The 27,562-nt window shown below is 35.9% G+C and overlaps 2 protein-coding genes across 9 annotated transcripts; one reads left to right on the forward strand and one right to left on the reverse strand.

Annotated features, from left to right (window-relative positions):
• Positions 1–524: 524 nt before the first annotated feature.
• Positions 525–12,036, forward strand: Ack-like (activated Cdc42 kinase-like). Of its 3 annotated transcripts, XM_081987132.1 has the most exons (20): positions 534–829; positions 3,715–3,802; positions 3,869–4,050; positions 4,795–4,956; positions 5,016–5,202; positions 5,263–5,388; positions 5,639–5,775; positions 5,830–5,952; positions 6,008–6,148; positions 6,202–6,316; positions 6,366–6,633; positions 6,697–6,886; positions 7,692–7,770; positions 7,869–8,003; positions 8,059–8,218; positions 10,317–10,388; positions 10,444–10,600; positions 10,656–11,092; positions 11,142–11,264; positions 11,421–12,036. In XM_081987132.1, exons 1-20 carry the CDS (start codon positions 826–828, stop codon positions 11,616–11,618), a joined length of 3,084 nt encoding a protein of 1,027 aa, XP_081843258.1. In that variant the 5' UTR covers positions 534–825; the 3' UTR covers positions 11,619–12,036. The 3 variants fall into 3 exon arrangements, with proteins under 3 accessions (XP_081843259.1, XP_081843258.1, XP_081843260.1); XM_081987134.1 differs by lacking the exon at positions 10,317–10,388 and having other exon boundaries at positions 10,477–10,600; XM_081987133.1 differs by lacking the exons at positions 10,317–10,388; positions 10,444–10,600; positions 10,656–11,092; positions 11,142–11,264; positions 11,421–12,036 and adding an exon at positions 8,463–10,202 and having other exon boundaries at positions 525–829.
• Positions 12,037–12,137: 101 nt separating this feature from the next.
• LOC145734055 (centrosomin-like) lies at positions 12,138–27,100 on the reverse strand. 6 transcript variants are annotated; one of them, XM_081987129.1, is made up of 20 exons: positions 20,620–20,797; positions 20,360–20,564; positions 20,099–20,289; positions 19,878–20,048; positions 19,657–19,785; positions 18,907–19,206; positions 18,645–18,852; positions 18,496–18,593; positions 18,149–18,445; positions 16,157–16,258; positions 15,573–16,100; positions 15,207–15,511; positions 14,943–15,154; positions 14,610–14,889; positions 14,279–14,424; positions 14,046–14,224; positions 13,229–13,995; positions 13,009–13,167; positions 12,825–12,946; positions 12,138–12,774 (listed from the first exon to the last, which is right to left on the reverse strand). In XM_081987129.1, the coding sequence occupies exons 2-20, from the start codon at positions 20,517–20,519 to the stop codon at positions 12,533–12,535; spliced, it is 4,596 nt and encodes a 1,531-aa protein (XP_081843255.1). In that variant the 5' UTR covers positions 20,520–20,564; positions 20,620–20,797; the 3' UTR covers positions 12,138–12,532. The 6 variants fall into 6 exon arrangements, with proteins under 6 accessions (XP_081843255.1, XP_081843254.1, XP_081843253.1 ...); XM_081987128.1 differs by lacking the exons at positions 20,360–20,564; positions 20,620–20,797 and adding exons at positions 22,033–22,088; positions 26,832–27,100 and having other exon boundaries at positions 18,496–18,852; XM_081987127.1 differs by lacking the exons at positions 20,360–20,564; positions 20,620–20,797 and adding exons at positions 22,033–22,088; positions 24,322–24,797 and having other exon boundaries at positions 18,496–18,852.
• Positions 27,101–27,562: the final 462 nt, after the last annotated feature.

The following is a 27,562-nucleotide window of genomic DNA, read 5'->3' on the forward strand; positions in this document are numbered from 1 at the left end:
CAGTTTGGTTGAACGCTGAACTTCTTCGAGTTTTTGTCGAAAATATAGCAAGCCGTTTTAGTTTTTATTCAACAGCTCATTATGTAATAATAAAAACAAGTATCATAAAAATAAACAGTCTTTTTTATGAAAATCCATTTCTATTATGTCAGACGGGTTTTAAATGCATTTACATCCGAATTTGGATTTGGACCAAGTATCTTCTTTTTTTTATTTGCATTGGCCAGAGACACATTGGACGCATTTATTTTCACGCTCCATGGAGCGAGCAGAGCGTTTTTGACGTCACGATGACGTAATTTGGCAATACCATTATTTGACCAATTCTCAAATTACGTCATTGTGACGTCAAAAAAGCTCTGCTCGCTCCATGGAGCTTGAAAACGAATGCGAAGATACGATTCGATAGGATTCACAGGCATATTCTAGGTTATGTAGTAACAAAACGTATTTGGGTATTTGATCTACTATAAAAGAGTATATGAATAAGAAAAATGACAGTCAGAAATTATAAATGTATTAATTTGACAGTAGGCGCACATTCCTAGTTATAGCTGTATTTTGCTTTGTTACTATTCATATTATTCATAAATTGGTCAATTTTGTTTTTGATTTACGTTTGGTAATGTAAATAATCAATTTATTCGACTCCGAAAGACTGAAAGTGTGGTGTTATCAACAGAATGTGTAAATTAAAATGATCAGTTGAATGCTCCCTGAGTAAGGTCAAACATCACCAAAATCCTGCAACCCAACAAGCACAGCAGTATGCCTTATTTTGGGTGATGTTTGATTTTTTTTTGGCTTCTAAGAAAAGACAACAAAATGGGTAAGTAGAATTATCTGTTTTATTAAGTCCAGTCTCTGTGCATAGAATCTAAAGTTGTTATTTTCATTTTTCCTTTTTATGTGTATTTATTTGTTTTATTGAAATCTGCTGTGTATTTATAGGCTTTTAAACTTTGATTTAAGTTCCTGATTCTGTTTATTTTTTTTGTGTGGTGGTGTTTAAAGTTTTTTTTATTTGAATGCTAAGCAGATCAAAACTGATATTATCTTACAGTTGGTCACTCCTTGGTCACTTGACTCCTTTATCAGCAAACATGTGGTTGTCAAAATCATAGTTTATAAGACCCTATTTGTCTTCAGGCTTCCAATAGAAGGAATGTGAGGTCATGATGGCCTAATTTGGCAAAAACCATAATTTTACCAACTGTCAAATTACATCATTATAACGTCATGTTACAATTTCTTAATCTTAATTTTGTCAGACAAAACACATACATTGACGGCATTCGTTTTCACGCTCCATGGAGTGAGCAGAGCTTTTTTGACGTCACACTGACGTAATTTGACAGTTGGTCAAACTATGGTTTTGCTAAATTACGTCAAAAAAGCTCTGCTTGCTCCATGGAGCCTGAAAATGAATGTGGCCATTCACTACACTTTTGCCATGTGTCATGTCTTTGATCAAAAGCAAAAGAAATCTACAATTAAATTTTGGCACAATTTAAGCTGGTTCTGGAATTTCTCTGATATTAGGCAACACTGCACACACTATATACAAGTACATACAGTACAGCAAAGGACATATTTATACCTAAGGACCTTAAATTAGGTGAAATAAGTACAAAAAAAGCACTTTAAAATTTTTAATTTTTCAACAAAATTGAAAGAATGGGGGGGTATTACGGGTCTTTTTTTACTACTTTTTGAAATTCAATATCTCGGTAACGTGAAGAGCTAGAAAGCCCAGTTTTGGCTCATTTTGTAGTATTTTTTATCCTCTTTCTAATGATGTTTTCGGGAAATCTTAAAGGGTTCAAATAAAAAAGTTACAATCATTCAAAAATTGCAAAAATGCAATTTTTGCAAAAAGTGCAATTTTGGACATTTTTTATTTTGCTTTATAAGGGTTCCAATGCACAGCAAAGGACATATTTATACCAAAGGACCTTAAATTAGGTGAAATAAGTACAAAAAAAGCACTTTAAAATTCTTCATTTTTCAAAAAAATTTAAAGAATGGGGGGGTATTATGGGTCTTTTTTTACTACTTTTTGAAATTCAATATCTCGGTAACGTGAAGAGCTAGAAAGCCCAGTTTTGGCTCATTTTGTAGTATTTTTTATCCTCTTTCTAATGATGTTTTTGGGAAATCTTAAAGAGTTCAAATAAAAAAGTTACAATCATTCAAAAATTGCAAAAATGCAATTTTTGCAAAAAGTGCAATTTTGGACATTTTTTATTTTGCTTCAGGAAGGTTCCAATGCACAGCAAAGGACATATTTATACCAAAGGACCTTAAATTAGGTGAAATAAGTACAAAAAAAGCACTTTAAAATTTTTAATTTTTCAAAAAAATTTAAAGAATGGGGGGGTATTACGGGTCTTTTTTTACTACTTTTTGAAATTCAATATCTCGGTAACGTGAAGAGCTAGAAAGTCCAGTTTTGGCTCATTTTGTAGTATTTTTTATCCTCTTTCTAATGATGTTTTCGGGAAATCTTAAAGAGTTCAAATAAAAAAGTTACAATCATTCAAAAATTGCAAAAATGCAATTTTTGCAAAAAGTGCAATTTTGGACATTTTTTATTTCGCTTTATAAGGGTTCCAATGCACAGCAAAGGACATATTTATACCAAAGGACCTTAAATTAGGTGAAATAAGTACAAAAAAAGCACTTTAAAATTTTTCATTTTTCATAAAATTGAAAGAATGGGGGGGTATTACGGGTCTTTTTTTACTACTTTTTGAAATTCAATATCTCGGTAACGTGAAGAGTTAGAAAGCCCAGTTTTGGCTCATTTTGTAGTATTTTTTATCCTCTTTCTAATGATGTTTTCGGGAAATCTTAAAGAGTTCAAATAAAAAAGTTACAATCATTCAAAAATTGCAAAAATGCAATTTTTGCAAAAAGTGCAATTTTGGACATTTTTTATTTTGCTTCAGGAAGGTTCCAATGCACAGCAAAGGACATATTTATACCAAAGGACCTTAAATTAGGTGAAATAAGTACAAAAAAAGCACTTTAAAATTCTTCATTTTTCAAAAAAATTTAAAGAATGGGGGGGTATTATGGGTCTTTTTTTACTACTTTTTGAAATTCAATATCTCGGTAACGTGAAGAGCTAGAAAGCCCAGTTTTGGCTCATTTTGTAGTATTTTTTATCCTCTTTCTAATGATGTTTTTGGGAAATCTTAAAGAGTTCAAATAAAAAAGTTACAATCATTCAAAAATTGCAAAAATGCAATTTTTGCAAAAAGTGCAATTTTGGACATTTTTTATTTTGCTTCAGGAAGGTTCCAATGCACAGCAAAGGACATATTTATACCTAAGGACCTTAAATTAGGTGAAATAAGTACAAAAAAAGCACTTTAAAATTTTTAATTTTTCAAAAAAATTTAAAGAATGGGGGGGTATTACGGGTCTTTTTTTACTACTTTTTGAAATTCAATATCTCGGTAACGTGAAGAGCTAGAAAGCCCAGTTTTGGCTCATTTTGTAGTATTTTTTATCCTCTTTCTAATGATGTTTTCGGGAAATCTTAAAGAGTTCAAATAAAAAAGTTACAATCATGCAAAAAGTGCAATTTTGGACATTTTTTATTTTGCTTCAGGAAGGTTCCAATGCACAGCAAAGGACATATTTAAATTTTTTCATTTTTTATTTTTATACATGTGTGAGGTTCAAATTGTTCATATTGCTTTTCAGATGGAGGTTGTAGTGGAACCAAAAGGGGCCCTGGACTCTATGAATTTTTGGTTGAGGCAGAGTTGCAACATTACTTAAATGCATTCAAGTAATCACTAAACTTACTAGCCAAGGATTTTTCTGTACTTTACATGCATGAATTCCCTATTTTCAGAAATACACTAAAAATTACTCATCCATCCCAACTGAAATTCACTAATGACAGTGACCTAATGGAGATAGACATGTCTAAGCCAGAAATACGTAGGTTGAGGAAATATTATGAGAAGCATTTTCCCAACAATTATTTTTTGAAATTCAAAAAGTTGTTGAGTCACAGAAAACAAGAAAACATAGGTAAGCATTTTCAAATCCACTTTATCCTTGAAAATGTAATGCAGTATCTATAGATTTGATAATTCCTAAATTAGTAAATTACTGATTAATATTACAAAAAAATCAATGAATCATACACCACATATATTTTAAAGATTGCTTTATCAAGAACAAAGTGCATTTTTTTTTTGTAAATACCTAAGCTTCTTTCCTACTTCTTACAATGAAGTAATTTGACAAAACCAGGATTTATATGTCAAATTACGTCTTTGTGACGTCACCAAAAAAAACAAAAAAGTGTGTTAAAATAGCTATTTATGTAACCAGTTAAGAAAAGTTCGATTTTGTGTAACGAATGAATGTTTGTAGGGCGAGCGCAGCGAGGTCCTACAATTTGAATGAGTTACACAATAAGACATTTTCGAAACGTGTTGCATACATAATTTTTTCTAATTTTGACGAAAAAGCGGTAAAAACCATCTTTTAAAGTGATTTAACACAAATATTCACTTTCATAGCACCTTGTATAAACAGTGACAACGACATGTTATGATGGATGTCGCCCATATGTTTCTACGGAAATGCATAAAAACAGGGAGTGATGAAATGAACTTTTCTTAACCAGTTACATAAAGTGATCACTTTATGTAACTAGTTACATAAAGTAAAACTTTTTGTCACTCTAATCAGTTTTGAAAAGTGTCACTTTATATGCCATAATTAGAAAAAATCTTTTTCATAAAATTGTTTAACACTGTGTTTCAGTGGCAGATGCTGATCTTCTCTTAAATTCTGACACTTTAACTGTTACAAGATCGCCGAAAATCTCAAGTAAACACATTATACCCGCTGCCAGCATTACCATTAACAAAGAATTGGGAATGGGGGAGTTTGGGGTAGTGCAGCAAGGGGTTTGGTGCAATGAAGGTACCTACAAATACAAAAAAAATAAAATAAACAAACTGTACAACTAAACTGTATTGAAGGAGAACGCATTCAAGTCGCCATTAAATGCTTATCGAGGGATCGAATGCAAAGCAATATGGTAGAATTTCTGAAAGAGGCTTCCATAATGCACAACATAGATCATCCAAATATTGTACGGTTTTTCGGGGTGGTTCTCCCTAATATTGAAGGTAGTCTAATGCTGGTAACTGAATTAGCACCACTGAGGTAATACCCAATTTTTCATTAGAGTTTTGATTAGGTTTACTCAGGTAAAATTGGTTCTAGATCTTTACTGGAATGTCTGAAAGAACCCTCACTGAGAACCAGTTTTCCTGTATTGACCTTATGCGATTTTGCTTATCAAATATGCGACGGTATGCAATATTTAGAGGCAAACAGACTGATTCATAGGTAAGTGCTTTGTACTAGAGTTGTTTCATTCTCTTATCTTGAAGAAATTATTCATATTGAATGATAATGAGTCATTTGTGGTTAACCCGTAATCACCGTTACTTACTGTTAAATAGTAATTTTTTACAATATTTCAGGGACTGTTACCAAATCACTTTGAAGTCGGTTAAACTAATATTTTTACCTTTTAAGATATCATTCTTCACATATGCTTGAGTATTATTTCTTTACGTACGATTTTAATTTTTAGAGATTTGGCAGCTCGAAATATTCTAGTTTTTTCCAAGAACAAAGTCAAAATATCTGACTTTGGACTAAGCCGTGCCTTAGGTCAGGGTAAAGACTACTACCAAACTAATTTTAACGTCAATTTAAAATTACCGATTGGTGAGTTTGTTGTCTTTTAAACAAGTGAGTGTGTTGTATGAAATTGAGTTGCAGCCTGGTGCGCACCGGAATGCATAAGTTACTTAAGATTCACCACTGCCAGCGACGTTTGGGCTTTCGGAGTTACCCTTTGGGAGATGTTTTCTTATGGGTTTCAGCCTTGGGCCGCTTTAACAGGTCCGCATTATTGCTTATCAGTGCATTTAATTAGTTACTGGGATTTTTCTTTCAGGTCAACAAATCCTGGAGGCGATCGATGAACCGAATTTCCAGCGTTTAGAACAACCGGACTGTTGTCCTTTGGATCACTACAATTTGATGTTGGATTGTTGGAGACACGAACCGGCTCAACGACCTCGATTTGCTGATATTGGTATTAACCGTTGTTTTTTATTGTTTTCTACTTTATATGAAATTTGGTTTTAGGTCTTACTTTGGCAGATTGTAGACCAGAGCAAGTCAAAGCGAAAATTACTTCAAATGAGGGACCGCACATGTTGAGTTTTAAAGTCGGAGACATTATCACAGTTCTTGACAAAAAGTAGGGTTTTTTGTTTTATTTTTAGCAGGTTTAATTTGCCTGTTTATAGGACTCATAGTCCCTTGTGGAAAGGGGCAACTGCCAGCGGTAAAACTGGAATGTTTGATCCTATAAACGTAGTGGCTCATTTGGGCAGCGAATTGCCCAGCTCGTCTTTTCCACGGTCCAATGCAGACTCGACCAGGGCGTCTTCACGACGAAAATTGAAAAGTGACATGATTAGCGCGCCCCAGGGTGATTTAAAGCATACAGGCCATGTGGGCTTAGATGGCGCTTACTTCGGTGATCTCAGCTTCTTAGGAGGATCTAAAGGCAATGTAAAATCATTTCATTATTATGATTTTTTTGATTAGTTTGCAATGAGGTTAATTTGTTTATAGTATGGAAGCGTACCCACTCAAGTTGTGGCTCCTTATCGACCTCATAAAGATTTGGAAGCAGCACCACTTCTGGATGGCGATACTCAGATTGACGGACTTAATTCGGCTTCATCTTTACAAGACCACGAGTATCATGAGATTAGCGACGAAGAAGCGAATAATAGTCCTTCTTTTTTGCCACCTGATTTGAGTAAGTTTTCATAGTCTCTGTTCAGTGACTTCGGACTGTTGTGTCACATCCTTTCATTTCATTAGATGAAGATCGAATAAAAATGTGTGTTTTATAACATCATACAGCTTAGTGCCATTCAGGTGTGGTAAAAAGAAACAAATCCTCATGTCAATACTTTTTATAGAATATTTCCAGAAGTAAAAAGTGGCTTGAAAAAACATGTTTTCAGTGAAATGTTTTGTTTAATAACGCTCTTTTTGTTTGCTTCTGCGGTCACATGTTAAAGAGGGTTTCACATACTTTAAGTATTTCGAAATCTAATGTAGAAAGTCTAAGCCTAAACAGTGTAAATATAAATGAAAGTTTTGAAAACAAACTAGGGAAATTAAACTTAAACTTTCCAAGAATTGTTTTAAATTGCCCGTAGGCCGCTAAAATCATTTTGAAAGTTCCATATACCTTTAAATACTATTGAGAACCATTTAAAAAGTGCCAGCGTTTTCTACAACTGTCTTAAAACCTTCTAAGGATGGTTTTAAGTTTGTCAGAGGCCTCTAGGTCCATTTTGAATCTGCCAGAGACCAGAAGCCTGTGCAAGTGTTCTAACACCTTCTAAGAATGGTTGAATTACATTATGTACTACATAATTTATTGTAGCCTTTGCCTAAGTTATAATCATTTTGACATTTAATTACCGACATACGTTTTTCGCTGGTGATTGTTACACAAGAGTTAGAAATCACTGAACAGACTGTACCTCGATTGTTGGATAAAAATGGTTGTTCTTTATAATTGCAATTCTAATAATTTTAAATAATTTTAGGAATCGGCTCACTTATGGATGAGGTAGAGAAGGCTTTGAGTAATTTTGGCAATCAGGTTTACGCTCTGGATCATGAAGGGTCAGTATCCACTGTATTAACTGTTACTAATTTAAATCATAGTATAATTAATGAAAAAAACTAGGCTACATCAAATTCAAGTGTCTTGCTTTCTATAGATCTAATAGAAGCAATGAGCTTAGGGAAAAAATGAACTCTAAACCAAAAAAGCAAGCAACCGTCAAGCCCATATCAGCGTATGACAAAAAGACATTGGACACTGCAATAGCTTTAGCCAACGAACTAACCACCAGGTAGAAAACATCATCTTCCAGGCTCTGTTACCATGTACATGTTAATAATTTGTAGATCATTGTCCGCGCCTGCTCCTACTACCCCCGCGTCACCAAATAAGAAAAAGAGTTCGTTTAGCTTCAAATTTCCTTCAGTTCACGATTCTAGTGACAAAGGACAGCCAGAAACCAGGAGAAACTTTTCTGAGGAAGCTTTATCAACAGCTGATTTACAGGTAATTTGATTATGACTGTTTGAACTTATTTATTGCACTTTTATGTTTATGAGACTTGAATGATATTCGCTTTTGTGAACGTTCAGGTCTCAGAATCTTAGTTGCTTAAGCTACTAATCACATACTAACACAACTTCTTATCCCTTTCCTTTAATCCGGTTTTTTTTTTTTCTGTTTCAATCGAACACATTTAATTTTGGATTATTTCTTATTTGCTACTCCTTACGAACATTAAAACACAAAGAAGTGTGTGAGTTCTCGCTCGTCTCTAGATGATCCACCGTCCACTTTGCGTTTACCGCTTTGGGATAAAGCGACCGCTGAGTTTTACTTTGCGAGATCGCGTGAATTATTAACACGACCATTTCCGTCCGTTCGTCGAATTCCGCACAATTCGTGTCGTAATTTATCGTCACCGCGTACTGAAAGTTTTGAAGGGGCTTATTTTAGTGGGACCCCTACTATAGAAAGTCGCTTACAAAATCTTAGTTTTGACGATCATTACAATCGAAATCAAGTTTTATCTGGCAGTAGAGACTTGACCAAGTCCGAAGGGGTAACCAGAAAAAGTTACTGCAATTCTGGACCTTTTAGAAGAGATACAAGAGAGTCGCAGAGTTTCCGCGAATCGCATTCCGCTCGTAAACCGTTCAATCCAAACTCTTCTCAGTATTTTGAGTCGTCTTATGTGTTTTATAAGAGAGGCAGCATGGATGATCCCCGAATGCCTACAATCGAAGACAATCACTTTCGTAATCGCCCCAGAATCCTTTCGTTTAGCAGCGTGCGGGAAAATATTCCTAAAAAATCTAGTCGTAGCATTAAAGAACGGAACAGAAGACGTCAGTCTTATAATCCTCAAGCGTTCGAATCAAGCTCGAGCGAAACCGACTGTATCAGTTTAGGCTCGGTCGACTTCAACTGGAGTAGACGTAAGCGTTTGTCGAAATTCTCTACATCTAATAGCAGCGTCCGCTCAGAAATGATTAAAAAATCGACCAATCCGTTTTTAAAGCCTCAAAGCAGTCTCAAACTGCTTGGACGGTCACCACCTCCTTCAAGTAGCATCTTAAGTGGGCTTAGTCCCACGTCGGTTTCTCGATGCAAAAAGTTAGCTAATAGTAGTTCGTCCGATTCTAGTTTGTAGACTATCCGTTTGAATGCTTAATCTATACTGTTGTTTAGCTTTGGTTTAAATAAGCTCTATTAGGTCAGAGTTCTGCGCATCTCAATTTACTCCAATGTAAGTTAAACAAAAGATAATTATCGTTTGGTCTCAAATAAGTAGAAATGAGGACGACTTTGGTCACTTAGTTTAAGTATTTAAGTCATTCTTAAAATCGGCTAAAACTACATTTAAACCCTACGCATTCAGTATTTGCAGCCAATAAGATTAGGAACCTTAAATATTTCCCTATTTTGATAAGCTTATACTGTATTTAGGCGTATTCAAACTGTAATCAATTTGTATTAAAATTTCCATAAAGACCATCACGTAAATAAAAAAATTATTCCCTCCTATATTACGTGACATTGATGCTAATATTGTCTGTTTGGCGACTTCTGACTGTTGTGTCATAATCACACATCATCAATTATTATACAAGGTTTAGAACACGTAGAAACTTCTGGCACTTTTTAGACGTTGGCAGTAGCATTTACACTCCACTGGCACTTTCTTAGAGGATAAAAAACTTGTAGAGCCCTCTGGAAATTTTTGAGAAGGTTGTCAGTACGAAGGTAGTCAACTGGCGCTAAGACAAAAACGTCAAAATAATCTGAGATTAGTTGAACCGTCAAACTGACAATATCTGGTAGTATGATGTTATAAAAAAAATATAAAATACACATTTTTATTCGATCTTCGTCTAATAAAATGAAATAAAGGATGTAACACAACAGTCAGGAGTCACTGACCAGAGTACAGCTAAGTAACTTGGTGAATTTTGTATTGGGCACTTGAACATTAAAAATCCTACACTCAGCTATGTTTTTTCATCCACCTCGTTTACTCACACGTTTTTTTGTTGCTTTTATGTTGGCTTTGTTTGTTTTCTGTCCCGTTTTGTTTGGTTTACGTTCGTTTTTCCCGATCCAGTCTACCATCACGCAGGAGAAGCAAATGGCTTACGAGGGATTGGTGGAAAGTCCAACTCCGGAAGTTAGTCAGGTAATTTTGTGTGCTATTGGTTGTGCTTAGCTTCAGTTGGTATTCATAACATTAGTTGATGGTGACGAATCCTCTAAAGAATTTGAAGTCAGGACAGTCTGGATTGAGTTCGCGGACACGGTCAGCTAGTGTAGCAAGCAGTACGTTACCGTCAAGGTTCAATTATTCAGTCAGGAATTCCGTTCCTGAAAATTTGAATGACAGGCCCCTAGGTAATTGAAGGTCAAAAAATGGTCTTTTGACAGTTTATAATTCTTCTTATTCTAGGTTTTCCAACAATGCCGAGAAACTCGTCAACAATCAGCACTCCTCGTACAACTACTGTGCTTCCGCGTCTTCAAACTGCCACGTCAAAGGATGAAAATCCTTTGCCGTTACCGCCAAGAGATAAAAATAAAACTTTGCTCACCGCTAAACCCAGACATACCAGGAAACATCCTTTAATTATACCACCTTCTAGTGTTCAAAGCGCTTTGGATAAAGTGAATACGGTGTCACCTCCACATAAATCCGTTCCGGATGAGTTTATCAATCGAGTCACGGAACCGCTTTATACCAACAATATGATAGTACAGGCGACGGAAAAAAATTCAGAATCACTCCATTTTGAGGAACAGATTGCCTCCAATTTGAATGCTTTAGATGAAATACACTTAGATCATGATGCGGTCGACGGTGCCGAATTTAAAAGTGACGACGACAAGGTGAGCAATCTTTCACTAACCTATCAACATTCATAATTTTGTTTTCCAGATGCACACTCATCATGTGAGTTGCGAGGATTTACGAAAATTTGCCAATACAAAACCCAATTCAAGAACGCGAGGCAATGACTCAGACGAGGTCCGGATTATGTTGAAAGTTTTAGGAAAAGATGTGAGTTACTATTATATTTGTAATATTTTTTTATCACGTGACTTATTGAAGTTCAAATTAAATTGAATGCTGTTTTACAAAGGACGCATGACTTTTATATTATTTACTAAGTCTGAAACGTTTTGAAATAACATAATAACAAACTTGATTTAACAGATACCGACTGAACGTTGTCTTCAAGCTTTGGACCAATCAAATTGGGAGGTGATGAAAGCCATTAAACTGGTAAAATTGCAAAACGTCGTTAACGTCGACCTTAATTCTTGCCTAAACGCGTTGGAAAATTCGATGTGGGACGTAGCCAAAGCTGCTCAATGGGTGTTGCAAATGGAAGGAGAAGTGGCTCAAGTTTAAAACCGAAAAAAGTGTGAGATAACATTGCAAAAATTATTACCGACCGGCTTTACACTGAAAAATTTATACATATCAGGCAATTATAATGCATATTTTACTATACATTTACAAATTGGGAAATTTTAAGCCTGTCTACTAATGTATTTATCACTTTTCTTGCCCTCGTATAAAATACTTATTATAAGAAACTGTTATCAGCTATATAAGTGTCAATTTAGTGTTAAGTTAAACCGCGTATCAAAGTGATTTACGAGTGAAATTTATTGTCAGCTTTAAAAACGAGAACGTTGTTTAATTTAAGAAATTAGTCTGCTATATGAGTCAGAATAAAAACTCAAAAATAGCGATTTTGTTTTATAGTCGTCAAACTAATTAAATTTGATCTGCTTTAGTAGACTGTAATACATTTTTACTTGCTTTTATGTTGTTTCTTTTCTTTGACACATTTGACTGACGGCAAAAAATTGAACGACTATTGCAGTCACAGCTGTAAAGCTAAAAATTAAAACCAAACAAACATGACTATCAAAAATTATTTATTAATCGGTTTTTTTTCAAAACGAATACGTACAACTTGCCAAAAAGGTGGTAGATCAATATTTACATATTATCACAAAATACGGTCCTAAAAAATAGACATACATACAACATTCGAAAAATTTCAACCTAGGAAATAAATTGTTCGTACATTATTTGGCACATAAGATTCATACACGTCAGTCAGTTAGTGAAGGGAAAAAAGTAAGTATATTTGTACAGATTGACGTTTGACGCACATTTGAACTTAAAATTTAAATAAATCAAGGGAAATATATTGAATGGCTAGGTAAACTAGCTGCACAGTGTACAAATTAAAAAAAAAATAACGAAACAAAACAACGGACGGGTTTGTAAAATTATATCTTAGTTTGTTCTCACGTATGGAAAACGTCACTTTCAGAACCGGAATCCAAATTTGCTTTCGCTTTACGCAACACCTGACTGGTCTTGTGAATTTGTTTGCAAATGGTTTTCTCCACTTGTTTTTTTCTTTGGTTAGCGAGACTGAGTTGGGCGGCCGTTTCCTCCAAGGCTCGTTTCATGCGCAACAGTTTTCGTTTCAGTTCGTTATTTTCCTGCGCGATTTCCTCGAACTTTTGGCAACAGTGTGGATTGGCTAAATAAATTACATAAGAATGCAGTATTATAATTTTATCAGTAGTTTACCGTTGGCAACATTGAAATCGTCCTGTTGACCATCAAATAAATTGCTTAGAGATTCTGTCAGTTCAATAGTTGGCAGTAGTGGTCTGTGAACGTTGTTGCCATTAGTTTCCAAGCTGGAAAATCTGTTAATAAAAAACGTTTTTTAATCAAGTTTGTGTAGACAATGAATAATAATCTATCATACCTTCCTTGGTCACTCTCAATACCCAAATCGGGTGATGAATTAGCTTCAGCCCTTTCAGCCTCGGCGGCTATCGGCAATCTCTGATGCGACCGATTCAAACTGAAACTGCGCAACTCGTCACCGGCCTCTTCCGAACTGATATTCTGCTCAGAGTATTGTCTAAAAAAAAAAATCGATTTGATAAACTAAACTTCAAATTTTCTGCTAACATTGTTGTTACCGTCTATAGAACTTGCTTATACCAACGTTTGGTGGCAACGTCGCATTTAGACCCAAGCTAAATCGGGTCGTTTGGGTCTTAATAAGTTTATTGTGCAAGTCAGCGTTGGTGCTCTCCAGTTCGCTGATTTTCAACTCTAAACCGCTCTTTTGCTTTTGCAACGTTGCCACTTGCTCTGTCATTTTGGTCACTTCATTCTCTAAATTCAGTTTGTCTTGCTCGAGTTGCGCATTTGTTAACTGTAAACGGACCACGGACTTTTCATACTCTGCGATCATTCGTTCTTTGTCTTTGAACGAGGTTAATGTTTGCTCATAGGAGCTCACTACGGATTTGAGGTCTGTCAATTCTTTAGCAATATTCTCTGCTTCCAACAGTTTTTTCTGCACTTCGTCTTTTTTGACGTAATCTCTAGAGTATTCTTCTTGGATGAGTCTTAAATTGTTTTGTGCTAATGACACTTCAGCTTGACATTTATCTTGAACTGATTTCAGCTGTTTGAGAAAAGCTTCTTCAGCCTTCAACAGCTTTTCAATCAAGCTTTCCTCGTACTCCTTCCTTAGCTCAATTTCTTTTTGTTGCCAGTGTTGTTCCAAGATCTGCAAACCGTTTTCTTTGGCTTGAAGCTCATTTTGTGCCTCAGTTAATTCCAACTGCAACAGCTGTTTCTCTTTTTCAATTTGGTTAACCTTGTTTTGCATTTCTTTATCCTTGCTTTTCATGCTTTCTTCATATAATTCTTTTTCAGCAGTTAACTCATCAATAGCCTAAAAGAGATACAGTCACAAGTCAGTACTACTAAAATAAAGATAACAACCTTTTGGATATCTTCACTTTTCTTCAATGCGTCGTTCTTGTCCAGTTCGGCTTGCAACACCTTCTCCTTTTCCTGCAGCAGTTCTCTATCTAGGGCTTGCAATTGTTGTCGGTGCACCACGCCATTGGCTATCAATTCCTCGGTTTTATCTTCCAATTCTTTCTGCAGCCGGTACACTTCTGCAACGTACAATATTAAAATTTAGTATAAATGTAGGGGTAATTGAAAATAACCTTGGCTCAATTCCAATAAGGCACTGCGACGTTTTGATGGTGTTAAACTGTGGTGAATGTCCTCTTCTTCGGTGGATTCGCAATAATCAGGCCTTGAAGCGGCTACGCCTATTGCTGGCATAGAACGATTCAAACCCATCCTGGCTCTGAAAGGCAACACATTTTCGTAAGAGTAAGATACAGGGTATCCAACAGTGGTAGTACGATCATTTGGCGTGTTTAGTTAATGAGTAACGCTCTATCGATCTAAACAAGGAAATTTTCTGAATGATTGTCTAAGGTACCACTGTTGGACACCCTGTATAATCAGTTAGTTTGTAACACGACTTACCTTGAGACTGCCCTATCGGGTTCACTCCAAGCCTCACTCTCACTGTGTGTCTCATTCAAGTGAGCTTTGACAGTGGCAGTTGAACTTTTCGGGGTTGTCAATAGTCCCGACTTGTTTTGGAGTTCGTCTGCGCCATCCCGTAACCGCTCAACGCCACTTTCCTTGCATTGATCGTCCGATCCTACCTGATTTAACCGGTTCAGTTCATTGTCACGCACCTGCAGCTCCTCCTTTAATTTAAAGACTTGTTCTCGTAGCACGGCAATCACTTGTTCCTGGTCTGAAATGCACAAAGTTATTTTTGATTTAAGGTTAAATGTCTAATGTACTAACCGGGACGATCACCGTCGGCTTTTTTGCTCAAATGCGAGTCGTACGTTAAACAAATGTTGTCTGGTTGGATGCTGAAGTGCGTCTCGGCTTCCCATTCCACGTCATCAGTGGCGTTCAGTTCTTGGAAGACGGAACCGTTGAGTAAAGTGGTGATGTTGGTTAATTGCGCCAGACTCTGGTCCGGGTTTATCATCCAGCTCATAGTAAACGACCTTGAAAGTATAGAATGTATTCGTGTTCTATTTAATGTAAAATATTACTTACCTTGACATATCAATGCTACTATTGATAATCTCTCGGAGTCGTTTGTTTTTGGCAGATCCAAGAAAACCAAGCACTGATTTTTGTTTCAATAATGAGTCCAAAAATATGGCCAGTTCCTCAAGTCGGTTGCCTAAAATCGTGCAAATGTCACCCACTTCCTGACGTAACTTTTCACTTTTGTCTAATTCGGATTTAACGTTCTCATTCTCGGTTCGCAGTTTTTCCAATGTAATTTCCGCAGTTTCCAATTCGGCAGCGCGCTTTTGGAAGTAATTCCGTTCTTCTTTGGCCGCTCTCAGTTGATCCTGATTTTTGTCAGTTTTAAAAACCTTATTCTAATTTTAGCATAAAAGTAAAATCGTTTACCTGTAGGGCTTTGATGTGTTCAATGTTCCTCTTAGGAGAGCACAAACTTTTGCATTCGAACGATTCTTCATCAGGCAATTGAATGTCTAGTCCCAACTCGCATATTTTCTCCTTGAGCAACTTCAACTGCGAATCTTTGCCTGCGAGTTCCTTTTTCAATCGCATAATCTCTGACGTGTTGTCCTGCTTTGACTGCAACTTCTCAATTTGTCTGTTCTTGTCCCACAGTTCGGTGTTAACGATCTCTTGCAAATAGCACGTGCACTTTTTCAGTTCCCCGTTCAGTTTCTCTATCTCTCGGTTTTTGTCTTGCAGCTCTTGTTTGTAAAAACTGCTCCGTTTTTCTGTTCCCGTGTCGCCTTTTTCATCCAAAGACCTGTCGTGCTTGTTGTGATCCACTGAAAGCAGTTCAAATTCCAAGTCCACAATCTTATTCTCTTTCTTCTCGAGGATATTGAGGATCTCATCATATTGGCTTCTCAAGTATTCCATTTGGCTGTCTTTTTCCTTCAGTGTGGCCACCAGAACCTATTTAGTTAAGTGTGACGTAACTGTTTACGTAGGTATTTGCAACAAAGTTTTACCTCGATTTTCACCTCCAACTGGTTGGTGAGTCGTTTGTATCCTTCTACGATCTCCAGGTCTGCGTCATCGCTTAACGTTTTCGTCTCGGCCATGTCGAGTGTCTGACAACAGGACAACACACAAAGGGTTAACGAGTAGAAAGGAGATGGGGCGACGGAAAGGACAGGAATGACGTACACGAGAGGAGTCTTGAATTATCTTCAAGAAAACCAAAATTACTATGTTTATAAGTAAGTCAGTTTTCGAGGAATGCGTTCAAAACTCCTTTCCTCCATAAAAAGAAAGTGTACAATTATTAATAAAACCACAAAGCTTAAAATCTCTTGGTTAGTTTATTTACAAACAAAGTTTTTTAGTTTTGGTAACATGCATAGGCACTATAAAAGCAACTATTATTTACTACTAAGTATTGATGCTGTATAGAAAAAAGAAAACAATAATGGCTGTAACCGATATATGATATTCTAGTGAAAGCAAGGGCATTATTAACAGGAGTTACTGATTTTGTTTTGGAAAGTTAGTTGGACAGGAAGTAATTTTTGTGCTCAAATATGTTGACTACATGCATTAAGATTACAAAATTCATGCAGCAGTTATAAAAACAATTTGAGTTCAGCACTGAACACGATACCTCCTAAAAATTTGTGTAATGCAGAAAATATTTATAAAACGTCAAACGGCACTCATATTCACACTGACAGCAGTAAAAACGAAAACAATAACACGGCGTGGAAAACGACGCTTGCAATGATATTGACAACGGGAAAATGAGCTCGAAACAGTGCATTTCCAATGGGCCCACACGTCTGGCCAACTAAATATAGCCGGGAGTGCGAGGAAAGAATCTTTGAATTCGGCTGAATGTCGTAAAAATAACTTCCAACACATCTCCGTGAAATACCACACTTGTGTGTATAGAACATTCGATATTTATAACCGTAAGTAGAAAAGAAATAAATGTTTTTAATTATTATAAATAAAACTTTTATTAAATAATCCTTCCTACCTGTATGTGAAGTTTAAATATCGCAGATCAGCCACAAGTTAAACTAAGATTTTAAGCCACAAAAACAGAATGTATTAAAAGGAAAAATGGAAAGAAACGTCCTTATGGTCGAATCGGTGTTAACAGCCTGCAATAAAATGCAGGAGTAACACTCAAAGGTAAGTTAATTTATAAAAAAAAGTGGGAAAAACTCTATTGAAATTTAATATACTATTCAGTGGGATCTCACAAAAAAACCTTTCAGTGTTTTATTTTATGGGTTATTTAAAATTGAATTATTAAATTGTTGTAGGTCAAAAATGTAAAGCACATCTGATGACAAAAACGTATCTGCTAGTGGATGGTTTTCTCTAGTGCCATTTCCTGGTTTTTTACTTGAATAGACCCTGCATGATAATATGTTTTTCTCTTTTATTTATATAATTTGGATGATGAAGTACTACTGCTTACGGTTTAGATAGACAGATTTACTTAAAAAAATTATTACTAAATAATTATAAGTTTATCTCCATAAATTATTTTAGTCATTTTTTCCGATTAGCTAAAAGCATTTTTGTGACCTAACGGTGAGATCACCCTGAACAAGACTAAGTAAGCTGTACTGGGACTCCGTGTGATATAAGTAGAGTAGAATTCTATTTGTCGACTATATTCTAGGTGTCGGACATTCTATGCACAAAATATGGCGAGACTTGGAGACCTTTAAGAGGTGTTAAATTCACGGGATGTGGCTTTCTAGCGCTTTGTGCATAGAATTTCCGACACCTAGAATATAGTCGATTAATAGAATTCTACTCTACTTATATCACACTGAGTCCCAGTGCTGGTAAGCTGGGTTTTGACAAGAAAATGCAATCGATTAAATTAAGCTTTGCAACGTTAATTACGCAAACAGCATGCAAAAATGGGATAAAAAATAAGCAAACTAAAGCGGAAAATGGAACTTTCCATAAAACATTGATTTAGTATTATAAAGACAATCTACCTCGCTAGGGGGAGTCGAGACAGCTGTCTCCTGTAACTGTAACTTCTTTTCCAGCGCATCGTTGGCCATTTTCAGTTGAGCAATTTCCTCGCTAGTCTTGTTCTTCCTGTCGATCATGCTCTTGATGATCTCGCACGCTTTGAGTTGGTCGCTTTTCAGCTTGAGGATTTTCTGTTTTTGCAAGACAAAGTCATTTTTCAGTGCTACAAATTCAGCGCGGACGGTTTCGTTGTCGCCTCCCTCCATTAGTAGCCGTTCAAAGTTTTGTAGGTTTTTAGAGTCCGGTGTTGGTGGTCCCTAAACAAACAGTTTAGCAAATTATGCGTAAAAAATCGTGATGGAAATACCTTAGATTTGGAGGGCGATCTGCCCTTCCCCGGTTCTTTTATCTGTACATGTAGTGGGCTCTCTTGCGTAGCTCCATCAGCTGTTGCTGCGTCCGAAGCTGAAATAAAACGAGCGTCAGTATTAGACGGGCTGCGTTGAGGTGCCCGACTCGTCGCCACCGCTATGTTCTGATTCTTCTTCGCCTCATTTAAGGCCGCCTCCAATTTGTTCTGCAGCTCTCTTATCGCGTCTTTCTGTTTGCGACTGTCATTGTCCAACACAGAAACGCGCATTTGCAGCATCATATTGTCCCGTTCCAATGACTTCTTTTCTTCCTTCGATTCCTCAATTTCGTGCTCGAACTCGTACTTGGCCATCTGCAACCAAATCTCCTCTGTTGACCGCATAAACTAAAATAAAAGAAAAATTACAGAGTATTTCTGGTTGATGGCAGCCAACTGAGCCTTGAGCTTGTCTATGGTTTTCTGGTCTTCCTGCATCTTGGCCAGCAGGTTACCGTTCTTCATATGCTGCGCGGCTAAGTTCTCCTCGTACTCCTTCACCTGCTGCGCAAAATCTACTAGACGTTCTTTGGCAGAGGCCAATTCGGTGTTTAAAGATTCTACGGTTCGATTTTTGGTTTCGCATTCTTTCTGCAACGCATCGATTTGCTGCCTGAGGCTATCAGTTTTGTCGTAGACGAAATGCGCTAGTTGTTGATCGCGCCGTTCCTAAACAAAAAAATAAAACGTAGAAATTGTTGCATTGCAAGTTTCAATTCAAGAAGGGCTTTACTGTGATTTATAAGCATAGACCACTAAGTCATGCGACAGGCAAGGCGTACGTATTTTCACAACAGTAAAATATAGTGATATTATACGTAAGGTATTCCCACCAGGCGTATTTTTTAGAATATGATATGATATGGTCTGCAAACCAAGAAAACTGATAAGTAAAAGGACTTTTGAAAAATCGAATTAGTGCTCAAGGAACGATTCTCTTATATTCAATTTCGGGTTTGTTCTATATTTTCCACCATGCATACATGTCTTGGAGGTCCAGGGTTCGGAACATATTCAAGCACGTGTAGCTTCATTTGAACGACATAAAGAGGTCATATAAAGCGCATAAACATAAACAAAAAGCCGAGCAAAAAGCTGTCTAAATAAACTGTTGTGTACTTTAAATGATAATTCGCTTTCGTCCATATATCTCCTATGCGGTGCTGGCTCAGCGACAAATTCGTAACGATGCTCTATTTCTGAATGTCGACTCGATCCGTCCGACTTTGCAGACGTAAATGCCATATCCTATAGTTAACAAAGTAGCCCTAATTTAACTCGAAACTTTTGATCAATGTTAAATCCAAATAAATGAGATCTTAAGTGGATGATTAACACACCTGTAATTGCTGCCTCAAATCTTCCATCTCTTGTTGCAGTTGAGCAATTTGCTCCTCCCTGTTTTGAGTGTATTTATGATGCTCGTCCTGCTCGATTTCCATAGCTTTGACGGCTTGACAGAGCAACTCGTGACGTTCCTTCACCTCTTTCTGCAGATTCGCGATTTCTACCTACAAAAATAGCATTTACTAACGTTACAGAGGTGACGTTAGAAGCTTACCTGTAATTCTATATTTTTCTTAACGATATTGTCCTTATCTAAGCTGAAATTGGTCCCCATTTTCTCCTCCAAAAAGTAAATCCTAAGCTTGAGATTAAAATTCTCCTTTTTCAGTTTGGAAAGCTGCTCCTCAAATTCCTTAACGGTTCTGCCCCGCATCGGTCCGTCAGGAGAGTGCAATCCCATCGAGTCTACATTAACAACAAAACCACATATGCATGTAACGTAAAAAAGTTAAAGTGAATACTGCTTTATAAACACCCTTACGAAAATCCATATCGTCAAAATCCCCAACGGAGCTGTTTTTTGAACTGGGACAGAACGAGGGAGGAGAAGAGGGACCGTCTGCCTCCTTAATGGAGGGCAGACTGGATTCTCCAACGTTGTTTTTTAAAACCGCCATTAGGTATTCGCTTGCCATATTTAAGGGACCGATTTAAGGCCAGACGTTGTCGTTCCATTTACACTAAAACGGCTCTCAAATTTTCCGCAACGAAAATGCCTTACAGAAGAACACTTACTGCAAATCTACCAGCACCGCGCAAAATTACAGTACATATGGGATTCTTCTTAAATGGGGCAAAGTTTAAATGGACATGCCTCACTCGCGAGATTCACGAGTAATTTCGATGTGGGGTTTAAATTTGAACGCAAAAAAACTGTTTTCAACAATTAAATGCCAAATTACCCGACTGTGACAGATGTGTTAAATCAATGGTTCTGTTTAATTGCTAAGGTAAAACAATAAAGGTATTTCCAAAAATATACAACTTATGGAAAAACATCTTATATTAATACTCTTATTATTGCCGTTAACATATTCAATATTCATATTCATTGCCATCTTGTAGCTCACCCTGTATATTCCTGACTGTCACATAATAAAAAATGTTTCAATTTTTATATGATATTTTTCCATAAGTTGTATATTTTTCAAAATAATTTAGAACTCCGGACTTTTTACACACAGTGTATAAAACACGTAGTCACTTCTTCCAGATTAATTTCCCTACTTTCTTGTACTGTGCACAGAGAAAAAGACCAGACATTCAAACAACCTGTGTTGTTTACACTGCCCCACTGTGTAGGATTTATTTTTATAAACAGTCGTCAAGTCCAAACAAAGTTGATAAATTGGTTGAGCAAGTATAAATTGGTATCGTGTTGTCATTCTGCTCGCCCATTGACGCAGGAACGCGATTCCAGGAAAATTTATTTTTATTAAGGAAGTGTGTATTGCGTAAATTCAGTCATCCAAAGCGACATTCCCTAAACGTAAACTTTCGCTGGAATTTGTGAAAGTTTTAGCGCCATTTCCATGTCCAATTTGGAGGAGTAGCAAATTGCTACATGTTAATAAGTGCGTCGTATAATTTAATTCCGTTTGGCAAAGGAGAAGGCTATGATTGAAGTATGCGAGATAAATAATATGGTATAGTTTGGCAATTTTCCATGACTAGCCAGACCGAAACTCAACGAGATCGCATAAAAAGAGTTGTTTCAAATTACCGTTTATTATTCAAGGACACACTGTATGTAAAACTGTCACTGTGTTTTACACTGTGTGTAAAATCAAATTGTCTAGTAGTTTACAGGTTACTATAGTTAACAATTTGTTAACTCTCTGATTAGAGAATCGTTTGACAGGTCAATTTGCAGGACTTCGTGGATTTTTGATCTAAAAAGTCTGGACATAGAGGTTTGTTATTCCAGAAATTGAAAATAGAATGGACGTGGGTGGTTTGCATCTGAACGGTCTGCGATTAGGTATTTTGATATTTACCAGCGAATTGGAGAAATTCAGGGCAATTGAGAAACCGCGTTTAAATTAAATACCACTATAGTTTGATGTTTATTAATCCTGAATAAATAGTAATTTTGATAAGGAAACTAGAAAGCAGTATTCACTTGCAAAGTTAGGTGACTTGACTTACTGGCAAAAGTTCCATCTTGATCTAGTGTCACCTCTTGTAGCTGGCTTGGACTTGTACTGTAATAAAAACAAATTAGTTATTAGCTGTTTTACAATCATAAAGTTCAACATAACATTTTGTAATGACCTAATTTACATCAACATTTTTAGACAAAAGTTGACTTGCCAACACTTTTACTTACTTTGTCATTATTTTTCATTAAATAACTGAAAAAATTTACATTTAAATAGAAAACAACATGCTTTCATCATATCGCCTCGTTTAACTAAGACCTACGCTGGAATTACTCTCGATTATAACAAGACAATATTAATGCAAAACCTTGAAAATGGTGATAAAAGGACGCCACCAACTTTTTTGGTCATGGTTGATTTGTACAAATGTTATGTCTCAATATCAATATCTAAAAGGGTATTAAAGACTTCTTAAATACCGGATGTAGCATTTTTTTCTCAAAACACAAGGGGGAAACGACCCGAAATAAAAATAAAACTGAAACAGTTTAAATGCTGTACATCATAAGGACATGGCTAGGGATTGTTACTGGTAGTTTGTGATTGGTCAAATAAAAGCAGCAACCTGAAAGCTTACCCACTATGCTGAGACTATGATAACATTATGTTAAGTTGTGTTTCAAATAGTACTCACATTCTTAAAAACATATCATGATCATGATCGTTTTACAAAAAAAATCTATGGATTTAATTATTGTTATCTGACTAAGTGTAAACTGGTGCAATATTTATATGACCTCCAAGTGAAGAGATTACAAGGTCAGGCCATTTCAGGCAAGTAATTTGTCACTAAAAATTTTGTTTAATAACAAAACAAGTAAGAAAAAGTGCTTTGCAATTTTTAGTATTTTATTCAGGACAAAATAGTTGCACTCTCTAGCATAAACCAATCCCATACAACACATAATAAGCCCGATAACAACGTAATTGTTCCACTGAATGAGGACATTAAACTCGCTTTATCTATATTTGATTTAAGTATGACTTTTTTTCCACATGCGGACTAGTTCCCGGTTCCTTTCTGAAAATTGAATTGAACCGGAAAACCGAGTAAAAGATCTATTTCTAACCGCATCCAATAAAGCTAGAGCTCGTTCTTTTCAATTATAACGTAAAAGTGTCAACTGGAAGAGCGAAAACAGAAAGCTGAAACGGGAGCGAAAGACATCACATGCCCCCGCCCACGAGTTAATTTCGGACTGTCGTCTTCCTGCTTTTGCTAGTCTCTTTGAATTGGCATCACACTGAACTCAGGTAAAACCTGACAAACCTCCCTCCAGTGTCTGGATTACTTCGAGAAGTACTTCAACGCCCAGACTTTTTAAGGCATCAATTTGTTACTGACAATCAACACTGGTTGATTATAAAGCGAACGATATAAACAATATAAACAGTGAGTACGTGTGTGTACAACCTGTCTCAGCTATAAATAGATCCCCAAAAGGCCAACTAAAGTGCACATTAAACTTAAGCTACCTAGTAAGCTGCTTAGTGTTGCCTTTAATTGAAAAAGCCATTGTTCAGGTAGTAACTATGACTGTTGGACCCAAGCAATTTGAAACAAAATTAAACACCAAGGTAATAAAGGTTTCACGATCTGCTCTGGACTTGGCAAACGAAGTGAGAATAAATTGAGGTCATGGAACTTAACGTCGTTATCCAAACATCTCCAGCAAATTTTTGAAACGAACCATGTACAAGAAGTGTTGTCTCTGACATGAAAAATAGTAGGATATACAAGATACCACAAATTGTTCATTTGTTGGATTTGATTGTCCAAATACCAGATGCATTGTTTGATTGATTATCAACTTTTAAAATCACACACAACTCCCAGTGGAGACTTCTGTGTGCCAACATCATTTTAAATTGCTTATCACAGAGCTATTTTCAAGAATTTTCAAGGGTATTGAGAATACACTCTTGACTGCTCCATTCTTTTATCACAGAGATTTTATACAGGATGTCCCAAATTTAGTGCAACCCTCCAGACCTAAAACGAAATAATCTAATTCGTTTATCATCAAAAACCACAATGATATTTTTGGAAAATCCCATTAACATGTGTGTTTAACACAGTGTTTAATTGAAATTTTCTACCCACTTCCTGTTATCATTGTGGCTTAAAAAGCTCTTGTATATGCATGCATAAAATACCTTAAAAAACGCCCTTTCGACCTTTAACATTAAGCTATTGTGACTCACATAGACATTACAAACCAATCAAGTTATCTGATTGTTTTAAATGATTGCACTTCCTAAGTAATACACTCACCAAAATGGACTGGAAAAACTTTTAGCCAAATTGTTCGTTGTTTTCTCCCTGGGTGGTGAGCCAAAAATCCCACTAGCAAAATCCAGAAAAGACATTGTTTTTAAATACCCACACAACACATACACTAAAAATTAATTAATGAAAAAGCAAAATTAAAGGCACGCTGCTGGTGTCCTATCTGGGGGATTTCAAACGAATCATCGGCCTTTATCAAAAAACAAATAAACACAACCGTAATCACCCTTAGGTAGCTGGTACAGTGTCACGTTCATTGTACCCTTATTTGAGTTATTTTTTTTATAAAATTTAAAGGTTTTGCTATTCACTTTTGAAAAACCGCGCCGTCAACAATAAACGAACCACGACTAATTCTACACTGTTAAAATCATCAAGTAACAATAATATAAACGAGTGTGCGCTATTAACGCTTCACGACGAACGAACATTAACCACTTCCTCGCTTCGACTGGCCTGGCAATCTCCAAATAAACAGCCTCTAAGCTGGTGGACCAATTCGGGCTACGACTACATCAACCGTCTCTCGTCTCTGCCTTACACCCGAACGAAAGAGTGAAACGGAAGATGAGACCCCCAGGGGTGATTAAGGAAAAAGATCACCCTTATCGATTTTGGCCTGTTTTATGAGTTTACACGTGTTTGCGTCAGCAGTTTCATTCATTATTTTTTTCTACATATAAGTATAGTAAAAGACACGAATCTCAAATATTTCAGATCAGTTAATTATTTTGTGTATTAAATAGTTGACATAACAAGATTTTTAACCCTTTTTAGGTAAATTTAAGATTATATGCACTTGAAGCCAATTAGACTGATTTTTTAATTTTAAGAAATATAATAATTTACAACTTTTTTTTTAAATACACTAAAATGAGCATTGAAACCTAATTTAAGGAGTTTATTAATGAAAGCAATTAAAAAATTGAGATTATTAATCGCCAATTAATATAAGCAGAGTTGGTTACAACATTTTTCCGTCGACTGCAGTTTATAATAAACGTTTATTATCCTAAAAAGTTTGAAAAAAAAACTAATTGTCAGTTGTATTGGCGTTTCAAAATAAAGAGATACCTACTCCCCCTGGTGATCAATTTCGAAAATAGTTTCGGGCATTCCAGCTGCAATTTCTCCGTTTGTTTACGTTGATTTTGGTTAGAAATTTAGCACTGGTTTCATAAATATGAAGTAACAGTGTCATATTATTTATAATGTTAGGTTAGGAATGGGTTGCCCGATTTTAGTTCCACTGGCGTTGCGATCTTAACTTGAAACGCCAATAGGCGACTCAGCAAACCGAAGTCATAGGCACCCTTGACAATGACAGGGAGTTAGTTCTTTCGGTAATGGCGGATGGCAACTAAATAATGTAGGTCTAATTCTCTCTGTTTAATAGAAATAAAGAAGGATAGAACTATACTGAGAGTAATTGGATGATAAAATCATGCATTAATGGGACTCATTAATGAACGATTTGTGAGTTCTGTTAATGCAATGCAATTAAATTGAGATTATTAATCGCTCATTAATATAAGAGTTGGTTACAAAATTTTTCCGTCGACTGTAGTTAATAATAAATGTTTATTATTCTAGAAAGTTTGAAAAAAACTAATTGTCAGTTGTATAGACAATACGGCAAACCGAAATCATAGGCACCCTTGACAATGACAGTGACAGTTGGTTCTGTCGTTAATGGTGGATGTCAACTGAATAACATGCCTCTATTTCTCTCTGTTTAATACAAATAAAGTAGAATGGAACTATACTATGAGACCTATTTGGTTGCCTTACCTAAAATCGTGCATTAAAGTAAAACAATTGAAAAAATCATGCATTAATGGTACTCATTAATAAATGATTCCGAAAAAACATTTATTACCTACATAGAACAGCAGACAAAACCTAAAATTAGCATTAAAAGGTGTTACAGTACTAGACATTCACCATACGGATAAGATGCACTATTACTTTTGGTAAATATAAAGCTATAGCTTAAAATAGTGCCCCAATGGGTTTCTTTAGGTTATAACAAAATTAAATATAGTGAGAAAGCTGAAATAGCCTAAAATTGCTTTGACCACCTTTGAAGAATGTACAATGAAAGGTTCACTATTCATATTATGTTATATTTAAACAGTCAGCCCTAGGATTATTCTGCTGAATAGAAGCTTATTACGAGTATAAGGTGTTTTTCATGTTTGCTTAAAGTAACAATTGGAAAAACCACCATAGGTATATTCATATATTCTTGCTCACTTAATAAACGTGGGTACTGTGAATGTTTTATTACTAAATTAGTAATAAAGCAGAGAATGTCAGCTGCCTATAATTTGCATGTGTAGGGTCACTTTATTTAATTCTTGCCTGGCTAGATATGAAATATAAAACCTTAAAAGACTCCTATACAAATGGCATTTCTAACCAGGCTACTATTTAGTATAATAGCTTGTATATTATAAAAGCACCTATAACTGATTTTGTTAAACATAACTTACGTTTCCGCCATGGATATGGAACAGTCCACTGATTCCGAAGCAATATTTTCGTTCTCCATGACCCAGTAAACACCAAATGACCAAATAAACGAAAATTCTTCAAAAGATACACCACAAATTAAACGTACACACTTTCGAAATCTATTACACGTATTTTTTGCGACTCCAACTGGAGACCAGTATTTTTCTAATAAGATTTAAGTTAACGGATGCAAACCTCTTTCGCCTTTCGTTTGAAGTTTATTTAACAGTCAACAGATAAGTTTGAATTGGAATTGAAGGATATCAGCTATCATAAGGGAGATTTGTTTTGATTGGCGGACGGTCACGTTGCCATAGCGAAAAATGACATATAGAAAATGAATGGAGCTACACCATTATATTGCTCGCTCTTTCTATTTCATTCTTCTGCTGCCCACAAGACAAGACACGCTCGAGCTCCAAAATAGCATACATTACAATTTCGACAGAATACAGAGATGCCAGATGAACAATTTGCCATGTTGTCAAACATACCAAAGTAAATGCACCCGTGCAGAGGTTATTTAAAGTGAATTGTTACTTCTTTGTTTTTTTTTTTACTTTACTCAGAATCAGGAATCAGCTTAGTGCCGAGTTCTCGAGTACTCATGTTTTGCGTAACCACATATACAATACTTCATACTTATGGTTGCGGATTACGGCTTGACAATTGAAAAAAAGAAAATGTGAAGAAAACTACTGGCAACAGC

Source organism: Ips typographus, linkage group LG9, assembly GCF_016097725.1.
Source record: "Ips typographus isolate SLU linkage group LG9, UJ_Ityp_2.0, whole genome shotgun sequence".
Lineage (NCBI taxonomy): Eukaryota > Metazoa > Arthropoda > Insecta > Coleoptera > Curculionidae > Ips > Ips typographus.